This window comes from Mesitornis unicolor, unplaced genomic scaffold (assembly GCF_000695765.1).
Source record: "Mesitornis unicolor isolate BGI_N332 unplaced genomic scaffold, ASM69576v1 scaffold30125, whole genome shotgun sequence".
In the NCBI taxonomy this organism is placed as follows: Eukaryota; Metazoa; Chordata; class Aves; order Mesitornithiformes; family Mesitornithidae; genus Mesitornis; species Mesitornis unicolor.
This window is the reverse complement of record NW_010185282.1, coordinates 1-17007: the sequence shown is the minus strand read 5'-3', so window position 1 is coordinate 17007 and position 17007 is coordinate 1. Positions and strand designations below refer to the sequence as shown.

The 17007-nt window shown below is 38.5% G+C and overlaps 1 protein-coding gene across 1 annotated transcript; it reads right to left on the bottom strand.

Annotated features, from left to right (window-relative positions):
- Nucleotides 1–1015: 1015 nt before the first annotated feature.
- LOC104540873 (calcium-responsive transcription factor-like) lies at nucleotides 1016–15304 on the bottom strand. The gene is made up of 7 exons (XM_010184787.1): nucleotides 15265–15304; nucleotides 12579–12700; nucleotides 10801–11004; nucleotides 9589–9709; nucleotides 7221–7350; nucleotides 5610–5694; nucleotides 1016–1213 (listed from the first exon to the last, which is right to left on the bottom strand). Exons 1-7 carry the CDS (start codon nucleotides 15302–15304, stop codon nucleotides 1016–1018), a joined length of 900 nt encoding a protein of 299 aa, XP_010183089.1.
- Nucleotides 15305–17007: the final 1703 nt, after the last annotated feature.

Below are 17007 nucleotides of genomic sequence, written 5' to 3'. Positions count from 1 at the left end.
GAAACTAAAGACCTCTCTATATGCATTTTGGGAAAAAAAAAAAGTGCAAGTTGTTTTGGCTTTGTTCTTAGCTTTCTTACACCTCACAGTTACGGCTGAAGCTTTAAAACTGGTGCTAACATGCCACTTTTTCAGCTACTTTAACGAAAAGAAAAACCAAGCAAATAACCTACATGCCAGCCATTCATTATCTCTATGTAACAATTAAAACCTGTTAATTTCATATCTGAATGAACTCTCAGTAATTCAACATATGCATTGCATGAGCTAAATATGTAATTACCAATCTGTGAAGTCTGCACTTTCATTTAAAAATAATTCTGTCTTCCAAGATATATGGTGATGTTTATTTTGCTTTTTATAATGCATTTAATTTTTTTAAAGGGTGCTATTTAAATAGTTTATGGGGTCCTGTGGAACAAACTCTTCAAAGGATCTCCAAGAATACTCAAACAAGCTCTTACCCTTATGAGAACTTTCCTATACTGATAGAGCAGATGGAGCCTCCATCTAACGATCTCGTCACAAGAACCCCCATCAAATGGTACTTAACTGATTTATTTCTAAAGAACAATTTGAAAGATAATATGTTAGAAATACACATAATGCCTGTTTGGATGTCTGAACAAAGAAAAAATGTTACCGCTTAAGAATGAGTCTCTATTAGTCTACAACACTTCACAGAAAAAAAAATAACCTATGTGTGGTTTTGTTCTAAATATTTTACTGTGGGGCAACTCATCAGGTAGATGTCACAAGAAACTAAAGACCTCTCTATATGCATTTTGGAAAAAAGAACAAAAGGAAATAATCACAACCAAACAATCACAACAAACATGCCTGTGGTTTCAGGAAACAAGCTCATTCAGGCTGTGTCACAGAGGTGCCCAAGCTGCTTCTTTTTTTAATGTTTGCGCCTTGACTTTATCAACAGTAAGGAACACCATAAAGATCCTTCTTTATGGGCAGTTGGCAACTGAGGTTGAAATTTTGAAAGTAGTTACTAAAATAGAAGTTAGTTACCTGCATTGACAAAGGGGATCCCATCATATGGGACATACTGAGATTTCCACATCAACCGTGTGGCAGGTTTGGCTGGGCTTGGAGACTGGCGTGTCCCCCACACACTTTGTGTTTGCTGCTTGTGTAGCGTTAGAACACACTCTAATTCTGTCTCGCTCATGCAATAGCCGCGGTACGAGTCCCCAATTTTCTGCATGGAAAGGAGGTGAAATAATAGTATTATTCACTGAGCTGACTGCTGAACATTACACAAGAAAATAAAAGCAGTCAGGGACTCTGGCAAGGGAGGACACAGGTTCAGATTTTTGGCATTTCATGGGTTTTTTCCCCACACTAATATCCTCACAAATAGATTTACCATAGGATCTAATACCAGAGCAGTCCCTCTGAAGTCAGGAGTTCATGAGTCCTCCAAGATTCTAAGGACACCAAGAACCCCTGAAAATATAATAGTTACTGCCAACTCTGATTTCCATAGGACAACTTCACTCCTTTTGTTTCTCCAGACATACACTTCAGTTGCAGTCACCTCCTAGACAGATTTGTCTTAGACAAACATTTTCACTTGGCTCCCACAGAAAATCTCTGAAGCATTAAAAGTTGTCTATGCATCTGCTTCAACACGCACACGCTGCACTGAGCTGGAGCAGAATACACCTGCCAGTACCACCAGTAACCACCTCATCCTTTTAGTGCATTAACCTTGAGTTGAATTGAATGTCTCACAGAAAACCCCTCCCAGTCTTCAAGGCATTCTTGACACTCAACATAACACAGAAACATAACATACCAGATCTGCCAGGTGCAAACTGATGACGGTTTCAATGAACTCTACTAAGCTCAGGGCAACTGCAGAAAAACTATCTAACCTGACTCAAATTTAAAAACAGACAAACAAAAAAAACCCCAAAGAAACCCCAAACAACTGTTGACTTTGCAACATCCCCTGTGGCAGCTGTTCAGCTACTCAGTGCCATCACAGCTGGTTCAGCACTGGTGTACCAGGACCAGACAGCAAAGCAGTGAAAGCTCTGGGACAGAGAAGAGCTTTCCATCCAAATTCAGAACACCATGCTTGCTTCTGTTCATACGCAACTCAGGTTCAGGTTGATCAAGCAGCTGGAAGTAACACCCAGAGTAGTTTGCCAGCTCAGCCTTACAGCATATCTGAGAGGCAAACACATGGCAAATGAGTATTAATGTCTGATGGATCTATTTTGCTGCCTCCAGTGACAGAGCAGCCACATGTTTAAATAATACTGACTACAAAATCAGCAACAGTGTCTCTCCAAGACTGTTATCTCACAAACACTTCAGTGACAACTGCATAAAACCTGCCTCATAATAACCAAAGAAAAACAAAATGTCTGTGGTTAGCAAGACCCAAAGTCAACAAAGAACAAACAGACACCTTGTGAATGGACTGGGCCAGCACAGTGCTGCTGCTAGCACAAGACGAAAAGCACAGGGTTACATATGCACCAGCTGCATGAGTCTTTCTGAGATACCAGCTGCTTAGACTTCAGCAGCTCAGTGCACTGCAAGCACACTGCTCCAGCAGTTGAGAAAGTCTACATCAGCTGCACTCACACAGCTGTGGTAAGGAAGAGAAGCTGGTAATTATTCAGCCAGAAATTACACATTTCTGTCCAGAACTTGATCTGAAAAATCCAGGAGAAGCAAAGTTGCCTGAGAAGTAACAGAAGTACCTTCTTTAAAGAAACTGGGATGCCCTCTTTCGCAAGAAGGATTACCATTCCACACAGGGAATATGGTGTGAGCAGCATTTTTCTTTCCGTATTTTACGCCTGACACTATAAATAGGTCATTTACCTTATTTTAGGGAGATTAAAAAAGACTGATAGAACTGTTGTGCTAGAAAGGTAGTGATAGCCATTAAAGCCCTGGGCTTACCAGCTTTACTTCTCCACAAGATAGATCATTTTTCCAAAATTGGTGGGAGGGGAAGAGGAGGAAAAGAAAGTCATACAGCACATAGGATCGCTGCTCTCCAGGAACTTCCCAAGCAGTAACAAATGGTCCAATCTGATCCACACTAACAAATGAACTTTGCTTTGTACAGTTGATTAATTAATGCAGTTTTTAATTGTACTCTTAATTCAGTATGTTGATACACACTGGAAATGCATTCTGATCAGACCACTGAAAACTAAGTAGGTTATAGAAAATAGCTTCTTTTTTTTTAATCAACATTTATTAACAATGTAATTTCCTGGAAGTAATCAGATACTCTCCAACCCTTTAACTTCAGCCAAGCTTCAAGCCAAAAAAAGAAGCAAATCCTTGTCTCCCTCTGGCCTCATCTCAGCAAGGGTGCAGAAAAGCTTACACTGAAGTACACACATCAAGGCTGCAGTTTGCCCTGAGTGAACTATCAGCAGCAGGATACCAGAGGCATTACACTGTCTAGGCACAGCAAGTGCAAGCTGAACATTTCAAGGCAGTCAGGGAATCCACATCAAACACAGAGCTTACTGCTAATTTTGAACAGCTGCAGCTTTTCCTGTTCTGTGTTGGCATGCAGTACCAACTGCCAAAGCAGTCATTGCCCTTTGGAGTTCAGTCCTGGCCAGCTCCCTGGAATATGCAATCACAGCACGGACCCAGGATATGACCTGGCTTCACCTGCTGGCATCTCCTGTGAAATTCACACAGACCTCCATGCTGTTTAACTTTGTTTCCATTCTGGCAAGTGACTGAAAGAGTGGAATTGTGCGTTGCTGTATTTATCTGCACCTCTGCTAGATATCCAAATTCCAGTCGGACTCTTCAGTCCTCTTACTAGTATAAAAGATTTTGCAAGACAGTCACACCTTAAAGATAAATGGCACCTCAAAATCCCACTGTCTTGTCTGTGCCCATGAAAAGGCACGTGCATCTTAGAAGGCCTCAGTGGATTTACATTGTGTAACTGACAATCTCAGCACAGCAGCTTTGCTGGTAACACACAAGGAGGAAGGGAATTTGGGTTATTCCTCCTTGGACAAGCTGATTCTGCAGGGAGAACAGCAACATTTTTTTGTTTGAAGGAACAGGGAAGATGAATGCATACAGGCAATAGCTCTGCTGAACAGCAGAGGCATATGTTTCTATCCACAGAAGACATTCAAACTGACAATATTTTGATTTATTCTTCTTTAAAAATGAGAACTTTTGTATAAATGCAGCTGCTGATGTGAATTTTAAAAATAGGTGAAACTTCTTTTAGACTCAGGTAGACCAAGCAAACCATAATACAAGTCCTCCTATAAAAAGGAACCAATAAGAAATGCTTCAGATAATGTTAAGATAAATAAAAGTTAAGATACGAAAGTATGTCCACATAGTGCTAAAAACACAGTAATAAGGGCTATACATCTTACTGGGCTTCAACAACTGACTGGACATTTGATTTAAACGAGTCGTTCTGTGAAAACAGTATCTCCACCATGGAAGAATTTGTGTTACTGATTTTCTGACCTCTAAATGTTTAAGTGGATGTAATAGTGGACAGTACCATTTGTATGAAATAAAAGGCATATAATGAAGAGGAACAGATTAATGTATTTACTTAATTTAAAAAATATTTCTTAGTGGATACAGAAAGAAATAAAATTTCTAAGTCCTTGCAACTGCAATTTCCAATTATCAGTGGCCAAACCAACAGGAAAACCTCAAGAGCAAGGGATATCTAAAGAGGTGAGCCAGCTAGAGAGAATATGAGTTTTCCTTTAAAACAGTATTATGAGAAAGTAAAATAAACATGTATTAGGAAGAATTTGTTAGCAGGAGGAAGATGATCTCACAAGAATCTTCCCATCTCCCCTCCCTTCCTTTCAAGAGATTTATGATGCATTCTAGCTGTTGATATCACCCCAGTCATCAGGACAGTTCTGCAGACATCTAACAATATGCAAATAAAGAGAAAGTTCTGTTTAGGTCAAAAGCCATCACAGGGAATAAAGACAGAGCGTTTTTTAACAAAGGAGAAAACAAGCACAGGTAACCATGCTGGTTAAAAAAAAATAAAATCTGTGAGAATATCTAAAATAGAAATCCTTAGTAAAACACTGGCATTAATGTGCTCTGGTAAATCTCAGACTTGACCCTGGCAAGCCACACAAATTGTGATTTTTAAGTGACAACACAAAGTAATACAAAGAGTTGCAGACTTAGGCCATACAAAAGCAATTTTATTCTTTAATCAATGGATCACAAAGGGCAACAAAAACCAGTTTGTTCAGCAGAAGGCAGCAGAGCTTGCACCGTAGCTCAAGAGTGAACTCTAACATGGCACAGAATGGCTTTTCCCAGCGCTGTATGGCATTGATATTTCAGAAGCACATTTTTTGCTTCAGGAGCTGTTGATGGTCAGTTATTCTAGCTTTCCCAAAATAGGAAGGGATTCCATAGCATTTTATGCGTTTAAATGTGCGAGTAGTACCAGCTAGTACCAGCACTATTTTATAATACCAGGAAGCTGGATCACCACTTTCACAACTATGAACATTATTCCTTCCAAGGAATAGGATCAATATCTTAGATCTAGATGATAAAACATCAAGTCAGAATTCTTCGCAGCCCACCTCGCAGTTCCTGAGACGGCGTGCCCATGCAGGCGTATTTGACAGCAATGGCTGGAGAGGGATGAAGAAAGGATCTTCCACTACCCTGAAAAATAAAAAAATACAGTAGACATCATACAGACAATTTCATCTATACTACAGGTAACATAACAAATCAGTGCATTATGTATAACCCTACGGCATACGATAAAACTATAGATATTGTATCAACTTGCCTTAAAAACCTGGGATTAATTTTCCCCATATTCTATTTAATTGTTAAAATAATTCATAGTAAATACAAGTATTTTAAAACCACACAGTTTTCTACATTCAAGAAGACCTCTGAGCATTCAATATTCTCAGTAGCATTTCTTGACAACAGGAAACAAAGCATGGTGAAACAGACCACTTGATTGTCTTGGTAATTTTCTTATGCAGACTGACGGTAGAATGGTAAAGATTAAAACCAACATCAAACACTTGTTAAATGCTGCACATTTAAGTATATTTTTAAATAACTGAAAACCAGCTCCAAGAACTATTTTGAGTAAGTATCTGGTTTCTCTATTCCTTAAATCCTGGAGCAGAAACAATGCTTACTCAACGTTTATTATTCCAAACCTCAAGCACATCATACAAATGTGTCTCCTTTCCAGGATTATTATTCTAACATGCACAGACTGTGTTCACAAAACCCATTCACAAACAGTTTCTCTTAAGTTTAAATGTTTTCTGAATATATATAATATGTGCTGTAGTGAGATTATTCTAATCTCTTCTACATCTTGATTTCAAGAGTATAAACCAATGCAAAGCCAGCCTGCGGTCCACAGAGCAAACATCTTCTTTCATTTTGTTACTGGTTTTGTTTTGCTGGTTTTGTTTGGGTTTTGGTTGTTTGTTTGGGGTTTTTTAAGGCAAAAAAGAATCCCAGAGTATTTAGGAATTAAAACAGTACACACCACTTAGCACAGGGACATAATCAGGTTGATAAAGAGAAGAAAAACCTAACAACTATTTTAACTTTAGAAATTGTGCTATCTAACCCATCTGCTTATCTACATGTTCCACTGAAACACAGCATTAGCAGCTACTTTCTTATATTCTAAGAAAGTAAGTCATCCAGAGAATAAAAATTTGGCACTCCTTGTTAATGCAAACTATTGAAAACTATCTAAAAAAACTAATCTCTACAATCAACCCTTCTTGTGAGAGGATGCTTTATATGGGTTTTAATATACTAGTACAAGAAACTTTGGTCCGTCAAACTTCAACTTTCCCTGCAGTTCCTTCACTGGATTACTTTCAACTCTTGGTTGGCAGAATCAGTGTCTGTTTTCAGTAATTTCAATTTGCACTGTGCTACTTTAAATGCCCACCTATTGCTCTGGTCAGAATATATCCAGCTGTCTCTGGAATACAGGTACTTGAATTGCTTTTTCCACTGCTCTGGCACATACAGAAGCTGCCTGCAAACACAGTTATCTACACGGCATTCACTAGTACTAAGGGTTCATAACTTCCATTCTACAGTAATTTTGTGATAACCATTGCAAAAACAAACTGCAAGAAAAAAGAGGCAGTACTAACGATCAAAATTATTGTTCATCCTTTTAACTCTTGACCCACCTGGTGGCTGGTTTTTTTGGTATGGTGGGAGATGCCTGTGGATGTAGAATGTAACTGCTTGCACTATCTGCTACAGCAGCCACTGCCACAGTCTGCAAGTTCCCATCACCACACTTCTCTTCTGAAACATCTTTGCAAAAATAAAAGTCTCCTGGTTAATAACCGAACTCAGAATGGAGAAACAACAAGCTATGAATAAACTTTGTAACTTGCAAAAAGCAAGCATTTTGACATATGACATTAGATTTCTAGATTATAAAGTAGTTTAACAGTTGTGAATCTACACTCAAACTCTAGGCAAATATATGAAGATACACTTGATAAGGTTGTTTGTACTCAAGAACTTTGGTAATCATGCTACTGCTAATGAATCCTTGCACAACAAAGCAAATAATCAGAAGAACCCAGAAATTACTCCACTTCACATTTCCACAAATCCATTTGGGATTGCACAACCGCTTTGTTCAGTTTCAAATCACACACTGGTTGCTTTTAAAATAAAGAAAAAGGAGATTACGATACTGCTTTGTACTTCGGAAAAAAACAAGCAGGAAAAAATAGGCATCTTGTAATTGAATCTGACATGCTGTTAGAACAAATCTTTTAGGCTTTCTTGGTAATAGGGAACGATCCACAAGCCAAAAAATACTGTTAGATTCAAGCCTGTGTGTATGGTTAAACAAAAACACAATGAAAAACCATGAAAGCAGACATTTGATATTTTGGTCTCAACATAAAGAATAGGGAGCTCTCTTTAGTTGTGGGATTTTTGCCCTTCAGTTATGGAACCTTCCTTCTCCAATCCCAAAAGAGAATGATAAACCATTGACTCAGTACAGAAAACACTCCACTAGAAAGCTTGTCCCAGAAGATTTGTAAGTGTGTGCCTCAGAGTAACACCACTCTGGCTCAAAGCTCATAGCACTGGTTTCTTCTATGTACATGTCCTTAAGACACTAAGGTCTGCTCTGAAGCCTGTGCCATTTCATGCATTACCACCACCTTCAGGGCAACTGAAACTCAAAGGTTGGCAGACCATTCTCTTTCCTCTTTAATCTCCATAGTAAACCACTGACAAGTCACGATAACTGTCTTTTAAAGTTCAAATAAATACAGAATGTTTTACACAGTAAGTTTCGGGGGGGGGACGGGACGACCACAAAAAAAACACCCAAAAAAACCCCTCTAGCACTGTTGCAGAACATATATATACTCTTATATATAACAAATATTGTGCTATTTGTAAACACAGAGGCTGAAAAATTGGAATAGAAAAGTATTGTTCAGCATTGCACTCTATTGCCTACAAAAAAGTAGCAGCAGTTCTTTAGCAACTGAAGGCTCACAGTCAGCTTAAAGTCATTTAAGACTACACTGTAACCAAACAGTGGTTTTACCCTGCAAGTGCAGGTGAAGAGGGAAGGATGAACATTAGGGTAGAACCAAGCCTTTCAATGCAAGGTTCACAAAACCATATTCCACTTGTAAGTGAAAAAGGCAGGATCATGACTTGAATCCCAACTCTTTTTTTCTGTCTACCTGGTACCATGGCTCTAGTCTTACCTTTGAGCTCTCATTCCAGAGGAGCACTTAACTAGCACTCAGATTGCGAATTTTATACAGAAAATGCAACAACAGTTTAAAAAACCTTGGCATTTAACAAAATGTGACAATCCAGTTCTCAGGCCTTATTCTGTGAAGGCAAACTAGTACACAACATTTTGCCACTCAGCAAGGGTTGCAGATAAATAATTAATACTTTCAGACTTCAGTATGTCCCTTTTCTAGAGGAAATTCATGCTTCTAGCATCTCACCATGTACTTAAAATGTGACAGTTAACACATTGAGGGAAAAAAATTAGCAACGAAGTGAAAGCTACATATCATTTTCTTCACTGGGAACTGAATTTTTACCTAGGTACTTCATTCCTGGCTTTGCCAAAGATGCATCAAGACCAGTGACTCTGGAACAGACTAGAAGAACACCAATTCTTCTATCTGCATTACATGAATTAACTACTTCACTCAAAAAGGAGGAAACTGTAAAAATTTAAAACTGATAGTGCAGCTGTCTGACTTGGCACAAATATCCTTATTAATGGTAAATAAGGCAAGAAGCATCTTTGTGCTTTATAACTCCATTTATCCATCACACATCTAAAGTAAGCATAATAGCTCTTAAGGCAAACAAAGTTCAACAGAAAACGTCATGCGTGAGGTGCCAGATTCATAATCAGAAAGCAGATTCAGTAAATATATAATTTTGTCTTACAACTAAGGAAAGGAAACACACACAAACAAGGCTCTTAAAAAGAGATATGCTTAGTCACAGGATCACACACCCTCAAGTCCTACAAGTTAAACTCACCCTGCGTGCTGGTCACATCCAGAAGTTGACCTTGAGGAATAATCACTTGGGCCATTCCTGGCTGGGCAGAAGGAATGACATGCAGCACCTGCCCATTTTCTGACTGGCTGGCAACAATCATCTGTAAGGCAATCACAAAAAAGCATGAACCGCACCAGTTTGTATGGCAATTATCACACAGCATGACTGGGTTTGCTTAATAAAGCAAAACTGGAAAGACTTTGGTTGCATTTATGGCCTGTAAATTAACTTGATTTCATGTAATAAGGAAACTGCCTATTTATTGTCAATTCCTTAAAATTACTTTCCCCTTTTTAAAATAGTCTTTTAATCGATTAAAGGAGAGGGAAAAAATAACTTTAGGTATTCTGCAATGTATTACACATTTATTTGAAACTTACAATGCTATTATTAAAGCTATCAAAAACCTGAAAGCCATTCATAGTTTGATTCACTGTAACCCCATTTATGAACTAGCAGAATAAATTGCAACGTAAAAATTTTGACCTTTACTCCTAAGAAACTGACCTCTGTGGGTAGCATTTTATGCAAAAGCAGATAAAAGAAAAGCTACAGGACTTTTAAAAAAATGTAAATTAAATCTCCTAGAATTCTGGAAAACTTAAACAACTGCTTATGGTAAATTTTCCCATAATTACCAAGGACTTGTTCCCAACATTATGAAACCTAGAATAACATAAAATATCATCTTGTTCCTGATTTATTACACTTTAAATGGCAACCAAACCCTCTGGGTGAGGGAATTACCTTTTTATAAAATAAGTGTTAAGAATTACAAAGTGATGCTTTAAGCAAATTAATTGGGGGGGAGGAGGTTGGAGAGAAAAAAGAGACATAATAAGTTAGCCTATTCCTAATGCTCCAATCCCCCCAGAAACCACAGAGACTTATCCAGGGAATATGGGGAAAGGAGTAGTGGTAAATGTATGAGATCTCATCACATAGCACCATCCAGGCTTGATAATGACAAAAGACATATGTTGCTGTTTAATAAAATTAGTAATGGCTGGAGACAGGATTTGCCTACCTGAGGAAGGGCAACTGCAGCATGAATTGAACCACTGAAAAGTTTCACCTTGTTGCTAAAGTCTGAGTCAGCTCTTGCTGCAACAAACAAGCACCACATAAAAGAGTTCTTCGAAGAGCTCCCTCATGCATGAGGACACCACCTCCCCTGTTCCAGACACTCACCATCTGCACACTGGGCCCTCCTAGTGGCTGCCTGGTTTGATCTGCCAGGTAGAGCTCCTCTGTGGAGTGAGGCTGCAGTTGGGGTGGCCATGCAGGCACAGCCAATGATGGAGAACTGCCCAAGAGACGTACTGAGATGGGCAAGGCTGAGGGAGAGTCACTCTGTCCAAACAACAGATCCCTGGAATCCATGCAGGTTAGATGCTTTCACAGAGGAAAACCAGTAAAATGTACTTTAATCTTGAGTAGCAATTTCTCTTTAAAAAAAAAAGAAGAAAGAAAGAAGAACAGAACATTTAAAACAAAAAAAAAAACCAAAGCTGTCAGCTCAGAAGGAGCTCTTGTCCCTCTGGTCAAGAAGCTACTAGCTAACACAAGCAGTTCTACTTTTGTTTTCCATTTCAATGCTGAAAATCTATTCATATTTCTGCTGCTTAGTACAAACTCTCTACTAAGGGGAAAGAAAATCCCTTGTGCCCAAAATCTGTTTCCCAAAGCTACTCACTGCTGTAAAATGTCTCAAGTCTACCCAGAAACTGAGACAACTCATACCAAAAGCAAAACTGTAAAACATCCACCAACTTCATTTGACTTTGAAAGAAGTCCTAGATGATATTCTACTTGGCCTTTAGATACATGCATTTAGCTATGAAGACAAAAATCTCTACATGCTTTCATAATTCTTTACCACAGAAGAAACATAAGCAACACAAGCCCACCAATCCACGTCCAAGAATCAGATTTTGCAAGTCTCAAAAAAAAAGTACTCAGAGCTTATTCATCAAGCTTGCAGAATCAAGTCCTTACAGCACGTCCCATTTTTGTTAAATTTAAATATTTAAGCACAAATATCTGTCTTGCTGAAATTCTGAAAATACAAATATTAAACATGTGAAAATAATGGAAAATAGGCATCCCTTGTGTAAAATAAGATGTCAGGCTGTCATTTGGCCAATGCAAGGTGTGCAATTTGTTGCATCTCTTGCAGCAATCACACAAATAACTCTGATGTTTCTGCTACAAAAATTTGTAAACTGCAAATCCAAAGAGTAGGGAAAAATGTTTCTAAATTTTATGTTAAAAGTCAGACCTGGGCCAAATAACTTTCTCAAAAATTCTGCAGGTATAGATCTTCTGTGCTGAAACTGTCTACTGTAAACTACACCAGAAAAGCAGAAACAAACAAATGGCATTAGTTGTGTTAAATACATTGAGTAAAGACCATAAGCACAATACTAAATCACTACCTGAATAGTATTCTATGTTAGCTGAAGTAGTCTGCAGAAGAACATTCATGCACAGAAATCTCTCTTACTAGGACTATCTGGCAATATTAGATAATAAATACATTAAAGACTTCCCCTTCCCCATAACTACACAGATGTCTTGTGTCCCTGACCAAATGCGATGAATAAGAATCACTAAGCAATTTGATGTGAATTTCAGGTGTTCCGAACTCCTCCTCCTCCATTGAGTATTCTTTTATTAAAGGATTTTGTTAACAAAACATACTTTTTCTGCACTATAACAGGATCTATTAATATCATTACTAACGATTGCCATCACATGTAACTTCTGGGTATTCATCAGTTCATAACTGAATAGCACAAGAATCCAAAGGAAGGAACTTCTGTACTTTTTTAAAAGACACAATCTATTACTATAGTAATACAGGAAATAGAAGGCAAGAAAAAGCACATTGATAAAACATCATACTGTAAATTCACGACAGAGGATGCAACGGAAGCATCTACAAAGGCAGGAAATTCATACCTTACCTGAAAAACCCGATCATCTGTTTCTGACTCTCCCGTGCTGTTACAATTGCCTACAAACAAATCATCAGATCCTTCCATAGCAATGACATGGACAGCTCCATTTTTTGCCATTACGAGATGACCTGAAAAATTAACAAAAGTTGATTTCAGCCTTCGCACTTTAGCCTCAACCCAGACAGTGCTGCAAGGCTGTTGGGTTTTTTTGGTCTTACAAAATGCATAGTCCTACAAGCTGTAATGTCGTTGCAAGCTAACAGCAAAGCCCTCAAGAAATTCTTGGCTCTACCATTTTATTACTCACTGCAGAAAAATTTCAGTTTGCTGCTCCAGAAGCATAGTTTAGCTTCTCATATAAGACAATTTGCTTGACTTGTCATTGCACACACAGATATGAAACACATATACACACTCTCATGATTTTAAGATTAACATGTCCACAAGCACTCAACTAACAACCACACACATCTAGAGAACACTTGATATTTAAAGATATGCCAGCACTGCTTTACAAAACTATTAATAATCTACTTCCATAATCAACAGACAGGATTTGTGTTACCCAACTCTGTCACGCAGCTATCTTGAAGTAAATTACATTTGTTCTAAAGAATTATAAACAACATATAAATGAAATAAAGTTACCATTGTTAGCTACAGCAGTAAGCTTTGTGCAGGAAAACTGCCAGATACTCGAAACAAAGTTTGGCATGACAAAAAGATAGAGCACCCAGCACTTCAGAAATTTAGCTCCTATCCCAAAGAAAAGTATTTCAAGGAGTTCAGCTACCCACTATAAACCTTCAAGCAAACAGATAATACTGGACAGTGAACTGCCACATGCACAGGATAAGGCTTTCACCCAGACAGTATGGTCACCAATCCCCAATACTCATAAAAAAGGCAAAATGACAAATCAACTTGGCCTGTACATTTCTAAAATACATCCATACTAGACTACATGCATACTATGCCAATCTCAATAGAAGAAAACTTAATTTCTGCAGTTTAGGGTGAGGAAGGGGGAAAGGTGTTCAGAATTTTTCCCTTCAGTAATTTTGTAAAAGGCAGCACTATATTAGCACAACTCCTACCAGCTTTCTCTTCTTCACCACACCACGTAGTAGATTCCTTGAGACAGATCTTCCTGGCTGCGATATTTCAACCATTTACAGCTTTAGTAAGGAGAATGTAAAAGGCCAGAGAGTCACTTGAAAAGAACTGTACAACCCTGGAAGCACGAACTTATTGTGCTTTGCAAAGATACAAAGGACCACAGGCAAAGTAAATCTACATCTTGGCTTCTGAAGCTGAATAAAGCATCCTGCTGATACAAACAACACTGTGAAGTTAAGCTGGCCATATGCTCAATATACTAAATACTTTAATCTAAAGCAGATTAATTTTTCTGTTCAATTTTCAAGTGATGACGCTCCACACCAAGTTCCAAATGACGTTACCTCACATTTACCAAATATTTCGTAGCTTTGGGTCTGAGGACAATTGAAATATTCCAGTTAAAATATCTGAAGTGTGTTAACAGCAAATGAAAAGACCGAAAAATCTATTTCATCATCACTCAACCATTTTCCCTCAGTTAAAAGATGTAAAGAAGACATGTCAGTTTTGACAAAGCAGCACATTTAATTCTTTGATATAAACTGAAGTTGTTTGTTCCAGAGATACCTCTGGCATGCACCAAGCATGCTGGAACTCCACTACAGCACACAAGGACAGCTGTACTAGGACAGACCAATGGCCCAAGTAGCCCAATTTCCTGTATCTAACACTGGTTAATAATAAAGCTGAGGAAAAAAATGACAGCAATAGGGCAAATATACAGCTATATTTATCCAACTTCCTCTTATAAGTAGCCCCCAAACATCTTAAGTTTTGTGTTTAAAAAATGCCCTTGGTATATTCTTGCCCTGACTTTGTCTAATCACTGCTCTAACACAGGCAAACCATTGGCACCCACATCACCCCTGACAATGAACTTCATGGTTTAACCATCCAGGTTTCATTAACCTAAGCACTGTGCAACCCTAAACAAAAAAGATAATTGTTTTTTTCTTAAAAAACTGTAGTTTTACAGATATCTACAAGGACATAGTTAATAAATTTAACAGTTGTATAAATATTGCTAACTAATTCCCCAAACTAGACAGTTAAATCCTGCACGTGCAAATACATGGATCTTTCGTCATGAATGAGTAAATACATTAATTAATACAAATATATTTTCATAAACACTACATAAGTGCCACAAAAATTTCCAATGTAACATCACTGTATCCGACACCTAACAACAGGTTGAAAGAGAAATGGGGGACTGTGACCCTGTTTCACACTAACATTAACAGCTGTATCCTCAGTGCACATCAGACAGGCAGCTCTCCACGCCTCAGCTTTAGCCTTAAGGCAGCTCCACCCAAACCACCCTACAGGCTGCTTTCTGTGAAGTCCACCATTCCAAGGCCATTTCCAACTCAAGGGTTAGTGCATTTTAATGCAGCAGGACTTAGTCCTTCAGCCTGCCTCCATTTGGAAAGCACTTTGCTCAAAATAAAGGGAAATCTATGACCACTGTTATCCTTGGTTCAACTCTACAAAAGGAGCAAGCAGGCACAGAAACTGCTAGCACATGCAAACATGATAACCATCATGAGCATTTTATGCAGGGTCTTACAGGCAGGATCTTCAAGAGAGTAAACATTGCACATCGCCATCTAGCCTACACCTTACCATCAGTGGTTCAGTCCCAAAGACAAGTTCAAGATCATTTAGCAAAAAAAAGAGTAGTCAGATCTCGATTTATTTAGCCATCAAGAACTCCCATGATAACACATCTGACAAAGTCGAGGCACCTCTTGCATACGCTAGGTTCTCACTGTCATCCACAGACACAACTTGTACAACACCAGATGCTCTCAACAGGACCAGGACTTCATTGCCCACTCTGAGGTGAGCTTTTCTCATAAGAGTCGCAGTCCATCTCCTCTCTAATCCAGGAAACTTTTTACTGATTCTTAATGTATAAGCTTTTAAAGACACTAACAAAAAAGTCAAACTAGCATTACTTTAAAACCCTATTATTGACCAGTCACACCTCGATCCTGCCTTAAGGCACAGTATAAGTTTTCTGCATGTTCTTGCCTCCGATTCTTCATTCTATGGTAATACCTATACCTACCAACTACAAGCAGTGGTTCCTAAAAATACACCAGTTCTAGATTGACATAATTTTAGAGCTTTATATGAATGCTTGCTTCTGCTTTCCTGAAATTACAAGGCCTTCCTGCGAAGACAACATGCAGGCAGATCCCAAAAGGAAGTACTGCCTTTCAAAATCCCAGAGACAGTTATTTTAACAGAGCCAATAGCACAAGATTTTAGTCACAAGAAGAAACCTAAATTGTAATAAACAGGTAAGTTCACAGTGATATTAAGCACATTCTACCTAGTATTACTGCAGAGCTGGAGGGAAGAAAAAAGGAAATCAAAACTTGACTGCACAAGTTCATGTTTTCAGCATTTCTGATTGCAATATTCTCCATTCTGCTTTAATTTGTACTTCATGGCAGGAAATACATACAGTTGAATGACTCACCAACAATCTTTTCTGTGTTATCCATTAAATGTTTCAGAGCTTTTATGAAAAAAAAAAAGATAACTGAACAGCTTTCAACAATTAAACACTTTCTCTGAAAAAAGCTACCTCTGATGACATTTCTCTACCACCATTATGAAGGGCAGGAATTACAGTAAAACATAACAGGGAGGAAATTAGGGCATAGCGATACCCTCAAGTAAATGAATTACAATTAACTTTATATTAACTTGTACCAGGTTTGAGAAATAGCTTATCTCTGTCACAAAGCGGCAGGCACATACTGTTAAGAATGCACAGAAGACGTGGGGACTCCTACTTAAAAGGTTTCTCAGGTTGCATTAGTGCAGATAACGCAAGTATCCGGAAAATGCACCGGTGGCAATTGCATTGACAAACAATGCTTTTAAGCACACTTTAGAAACAGACAAGATTTCAGAGTCTCACAAAACATCAAGACTCAGAGCCAGCACACGGGGACAGCTCAGCTGCTCCCTGAGGGGCCATAAGGAACTGTCAAAAAGGCGCGAAAAAAATACACATAATACACCCCTCATCAACAAACACGCAGCAGGTACCTGCAGAAGCAGCCTTCTACCAAAAAAAAAGTAAATCTTACATCTTATTTTAGAGTCAGCTGCATGTTGCGTTTACTACTTTTAGTAGTAAGTTTACTGTTTATGTTGTTACTTCACGCACAAAGACCCACAGCCACACAGAGACAGCTCACCACCCTCACACCACGCAGACACCAGCAGCGGCGAACAGTCCCACACACCGGCTTCAGCAGCGCCGTAACCTCACACTGCGAGCGACTCCCCG

What these genes read in the sequence shown, in the direction of transcription:
- LOC104540873 (XM_010184787.1), bottom strand. Translation starts at nt 15,304, where the DNA reads ATGGCGATGTGCAATGTTTACTCTCTTGAAGATCCTGCCT. An exon ending in CAGATGATCGGGTTTTTCAG is followed by an intron (nt 11,005 to 12,578) that starts GTAAGGTATGAA and finishes CCTCTGTGAAAG; the next exon opens with CATCTAACCTGCATGGATTC. An exon ending in GCCGTCTCAGGAACTGCGAG is followed by an intron (nt 1,214 to 5,609) that starts GTGGGCTGCGAA and finishes CTTTCCATGCAG; the next exon opens with AAAATTGGGGACTCGTACCG.